At 41.3% G+C, this 5,428-nt stretch overlaps 1 protein-coding gene across 2 annotated transcripts; it reads left to right on the forward strand.

Annotated features, from left to right (window-relative positions):
• Positions 1 to 4,088, forward strand: LOC144036460 (uncharacterized). Of its 2 annotated transcripts, XM_077547137.1 has the most exons (3): positions 1 to 1,445; positions 1,537 to 1,629; positions 1,923 to 4,088. In XM_077547137.1, exon 3 carries the CDS (start codon positions 2,340 to 2,342, stop codon positions 3,879 to 3,881), a length of 1,542 nt encoding a protein of 513 aa, XP_077403263.1. In that variant the 5' UTR covers positions 1 to 1,445; positions 1,537 to 1,629; positions 1,923 to 2,339; the 3' UTR covers positions 3,882 to 4,088. The 2 variants fall into 2 exon arrangements, with proteins under 2 accessions (XP_077403263.1, XP_077403262.1); XM_077547136.1 differs by having other exon boundaries at positions 1 to 1,629.
• Positions 4,089 to 5,428: the final 1,340 nt, after the last annotated feature.

A 5,428-nucleotide genomic window follows, 5' to 3' on the forward strand; every position in this document is an offset into this window, starting at 1 on the left:
GATCACAAATGACTAATAAAAGTACACAATAATAAATACTCTAATTAAATTGTGAGATCGTATACAAAGGCCCGTCTTGAGAAGGCGGGAGCAGCGGGCGTTTTCCCGGTGGGCCACCAGTGGTCGCTATTATGTTGTTTTTTTTGGGTGGAGGGGCTCAGTATTATTCATTCAGTAGCCTTTTTTAAATTATTATTATGGTCTGTGTGTGCGTGCGAGTTGGTGCTCTTTAATTCACCTGAAACCTGATACTTCAGAGTTCCACCAGAGTTGTGAAATTGTTGCTAATTTAAAAATCAGCCAATAACGTGCTTTTTGTAAAACTTGCCAACCCCAGAGTATGCTTAGCAAGGAGTTTGCAAAGAGTACGTCCGCGCATCATTGCTTTTGTAAACTAATTAATAGCTTAGCTTGACGACAGGAGAACGCGGGTTGCGGCTCGTGCGCTCCTGATGCGCTCGTGTTTGTAGTTAATTGGCTGCTGCAGCGCTGCTTATTATTGGTCACAAAGCGACAATCCGACGAACCATCGACGGTCAGTTGGTCACGCATTGCTCTGAGTTTGTGTTGGACGCTGATTTGGGCGAGTCATTACGCCAGGCGTGTGTGAGCGCGGCTGCGGGGCCATTGGGGGCTTGTTGTGGCTTTCTTGACTGCGTCTCGACTAGTCAGCCTGTATTTAAATAGTGGACTGGCTGTACATGTATTTCCTTAAAATATTCATATGTGTATTGTAAAACACGAGGGGCGCAAAAATAAATAATAATAACAGGGATGTGATTTTTCCGCTAATTCGCGGAATTCCGCTTTTTTTATCTCCAAAAATAAAAATTTAAAATTTCCGATTTTGTCTCTACAGCATTCAATTTTAGTGTTTCCGTAACTGAACGGATCTTGCGATTGGCTGAAGTCTCCATGTTGACCAATAAACGCGCTTGTTATAAAGGCATAGGAGTATGCCATTGTTCATTTCTCACACGTTTTTGCCAGGTGTTTAAAGAAAGATGTCCGTGATCGAATGCAAAGATGCTCCGCGAGTTAAGGAAATTGACAAGATCGTAAAAAACAAGTTTCGATGGGACTGGTTAGAGAAGGATATATCTACAAATGTTGGAAAGAAGACTGTGACGAATTTGTTCAGTGACTTTATTCGGAAGATCGATCGTGCCGGTAAAGCGCTTTGCATTTGGTGCCATGATACCATTGACTATGGTGGGAGAGGTTTCAAAGCTCTTGAAAGTCACGCAAAGAGCAAAAAACACGTGAAAGAACTCCAGTCAAGATCAACAAATTATTCCATCGCTGGAAGTTTCGGTGCCCAAACGAAAACTCCAAAACTTTACGGCCTCCATCCCTTATTGACATCACAATCGGAAGCGGTAATAGAGAGACGTGATCCACCCCAACAACCTGTACCAGTTGCTGATAGAGTCGTGAATTTTGAGGTAGGTGGTAAACTTTTCAAATTAATTTGACAGTTTTCCCCTTTTTTTGAAAATATTATAACGTAATAATGATCATGTTTGCACTTTTCAGGTTTCAATATGTTGACTGTCTTGATGTATGCAGTTACAGAGATGATCTTAGTCGAATGCATGATTGTGTTTTTACCAGAGCTTGCTGCATGAGGTATTTTATGTTTTTGTTATGCATTATGTATTAAATTAAGAATGATTGATTAAATGATTTATTGCATGGTAAATATTATTTCCAATGGTTAAAGATAATTTATTATTTTGTAGCTAATTTTCAACATTTTTTGTTACCATAATAAATACTCTGACATGTGAATGTGCATGAAAGTTTAGACTAAATCCTTTTTTATTTACTTTGGTTGCATGACATTTTGGATTATAATTCAAATAATTATTTAAATTATTTAATTGTTTACTGATTATTGTGAAATTTCTTTTATTCTTCAGGCAATGCTGTTGGGAGTGCTGGCCGAAAATTCTCTTCCGTTCACCATGGCCCCAAAGCTCATCACACTGGCAAAGGAACTGGCAAGGGATCCAAAAGCTCTGAATGGACTGTCCATGGATAGAACCAGTGCATTCTACAAAACGAAGTATGGCCTTGCTCACACTATGCGTGATGAGACTTTAACAAACTTAAGATCCTCACACTTTTCAATGAACATTGACGAGTCCACCAGCAACAATCTACACCGTGTCCTGTGTGTACTCGTCAGCTATTTCTCCCCGTTGACAAAGTCTGTTGTGGTGGAACATTTAGCATCTTTGAGTGTTGTTAAAGTTGACAGCAAATCTCTCTTTGATGAACTCTCAGCCCTCATGACCAAGAACAATATTCCCTAGAGCAATTTGGTGTCGGTGTTGATGGACTCATGTGCAGTGATGCGGGGTTCCAAATCTGGAGTTGAGACGCGTTTGCGAAAGGGACCAGCACCACATCTCCTTGACATAGATGGGGATACCTGCCACCACATCCTCAACGCCTCCAAGCATTTTTGCAAGCCATTTGAGTACAAGATTGAAGGACTCCATAATGATCTCTTCAATGATTTCAAGTGGTCAACCGATCTGAAGGGAGTTCTTCAAGAAATTTGCTTTCTGACAGGCATCACCTTCACCATGCCAGAGAGATTTGTCAGCCATCGATGGCTTTCAAACTATGATGTTTCAATGTCCACCTTACGCCTCATGGATGTCTTTACCATCTTCTACCATGCATTTCTTGGCAGAGAAGATAAAGAACTCTATCTCCCCACCATCATGGCCATCTACCACAAGAAGGATCTTTCAAGAGAAGTCAAAGCCAAACTCAAAGACATTCAATCAGCTTTAGGCCAAAAGAACATGACTGAGGAAGGAAGGAAGAGGAAGCAGAGGATCTATGAGAAGATATTCTTCACAAGATTGGATACACTTCTCACCCTCAACCTGTACACAGCAGTTCTGCCCTTGCTGAAGAACTATGTGATCACCTTTGAGACGAAAACACCAATGATCCACAAGCTGAACGACAAGCAAGTGGCCTTCTTCAAGAAGTTCTTGTCCTGTTTCCTGAAGCCAGAGTCCCTTCAAGGCTGTAAACTGGCAGAAATTGAGCTGAACAACAAAGCCAAACAACTCAGAGAAAAGGATATTTTCCATGGTGGTGTCACCAGCAAATTGATGGATTCTTCCAACAAGTCGTCAGTTGTGTTCAAGTTCAAAGCCAAAGCCAAGGCAGCATATCTGGCATGTGGACTGTACCTTCAGAAAAAGTTGCCCATGAACAGCAAGCTTCTGAAAGCAGCCTCTGCCATTGACCCACTTGCCAGAGGACACAGCTCAACTTTAAACCAACTGAAGAAGCTATCATCGTTGGTCACCAATGTCTTTGATGAGTCAGAGCTGGGAAACTATGATCTCGAGGTGAGAGAATACCAGTTGGACAGTGAGTTGCCAACACCTTTGGACTCAGAGGGGAAGGCAATTGCACTGGATCGTTGGTGGGCTCAAGTCTTTGCTGTTGGAAGATACCCAACCTTGGCCAAGATGGTGAAGGCTCTCATGAGTTGCTTCCATGGGCCGCAAGTAGAGGGGGCTTTCAGTGTCATGGGTGATGTCCTGAACCCCAAAGCATGCAGAATGGACATAGCCACATACCTAGTCTATCCAGACTGTGAAATATGCCCTAAGAGCAAGAAAGACCACCTCTGTCAGCCATTTTGGCAGGAAAGACATTCTGATGGATCCTGTGCAGTCCAAACTGTGCCTAAATCTGAGGACATCCTCCAAAAGGTACAGGGAGGAGAAGGATGCAGAAGCAGCTATGTTGTCTGCAAAACGAACAGAACTTGCTGTGAAACAGGACACCCAAATGAGCAAGGCTGCCTCAAGAAGAACCATCAAAGCTGCACAGAAGCAGGCTAGAAAGACCCATTCCAAAGCAATGAAGTCTAAGAGGAAGTAGTGTTTGTGTCATGTGAATGGATTGGGCTCAAGAATGAACACTTGTATATTCCTGTAAATATGTTGAATGTTTTGATGAGTAGAAAATAGAAAACAATATTTGTGATATTAAGTGATGTTATAATTCATCTAGAATGTGACAGAAAATATAAATTTCAGAACTTTGAATGAATTTCATGTTTCTGCATGGCCAGTGATTTAGTAGTTCATTGTGTATGCACATGACTCCGACAGATAACATCTTCTGCTATAACAAAGACATTTGTGGTATGTTCTAATATGAGTTACTTTTCATTTGGTCATGATACAATTATTTGTTCATGAAATTTGAACTCTTCAACATTATTTAGGTGTTAACTTAGTAATCACATTAGTTAGATATGATGATATTCTCAGTGATAGTTTTTAAAAGCAAAGGCAGTCCAATGTTTTTGAATGTGACTGATTTTGAGTTGACTAAAACTGCCATTTTATATGGGATAGTTCAATATACATTGAAAATTTATGCTGTTGTTTTGTCTATTTCTTTGTCATGTGAGTGCATTGAAAGTACTTAAAAACACGGAAGACCCATGAGCTCCGGGCCTTGTCCCCCCACCAGGGCACTGCCCTGGACCTAGCTGGGTGCCGGCGGCCCCCAGACCCCCGGCTAAATTTTCAGATAATTTCACTTTGGTCAAATCACATCCCTGTAATAATACACGCCGGTCTAAATCGGCCTTGGACCGACCACGGCCGTAAGGAAAAATATACTGAAATCCCCAATAGTCAGACCGCCCCTGCTCACGTAACTAGTGCCGATCTATGCGTTATTCCTATTTCTTTTTTTCTTTTTTTTCGGGGGACCAGCGGTAAATCCCCGGTACCCCATTGGGTTAGCCCGCCCCTGAGTCAGAGTAAGACTGGCCGTGAGACTGAGGAGGAAGATATAAATAGCAGGGCTGGGCTGGACCTGTAGAAATGATTGGGTTTTAAATGTGACTGAAATTCCCTTTTTTTTTTATTCAACGTTATAAACCCTTCCCTTGTTAATAATACTGAAAACCCATATTAGCTCACAACACTTATAAGGAAGTTACTGTTTGATTGCAGACTTGTCTCTTACTGTCCCGTTATCTGCGTTATATACTGTATAAACATTGATTGTGATCTAGTAAGGCATTCAGTTATTTTAATGTGATCAAATACACAAGTATAAATATCGGTGTTGGGTAGAATGGGAAGTTATTTTAGATTGATACACTAATATGCAAAAAGTTATACATCTTCATTAAAATGCTGTGAACTGAAGTGGGCCTGTCTGAGCCCTGAAACTCCAGTATACAGGTGATGAACTACTGAAATTTATATTCACAGGTGGGAGAAAACTGGAATGTGGTTGAGATGGACGTGATTGGCCCGCTAAAGGAGACTGCCAGAAAAAATAAGTATATTCTGACGCTGACCGATTTGTTTAGCAAGTTTGTTGTTGCTGAACCTCTAGGGTCTAAGTCTGCTGTGGAGGTTTC

The sequence above is a fragment of the Vanacampus margaritifer genome, chromosome 16 (assembly GCF_051991255.1).
Source record: "Vanacampus margaritifer isolate UIUO_Vmar chromosome 16, RoL_Vmar_1.0, whole genome shotgun sequence".
NCBI lineage: Eukaryota > Metazoa > Chordata > Actinopteri > Syngnathiformes > Syngnathidae > Vanacampus > Vanacampus margaritifer.

Coding starts and splice junctions, on each gene's coding strand:
- LOC144036460 (XM_077547136.1), top strand. CDS start 2,340: ATGGACTCATGTGCAGTGATGCGGGGTTCCAAATCTGGAGTTGAGACG.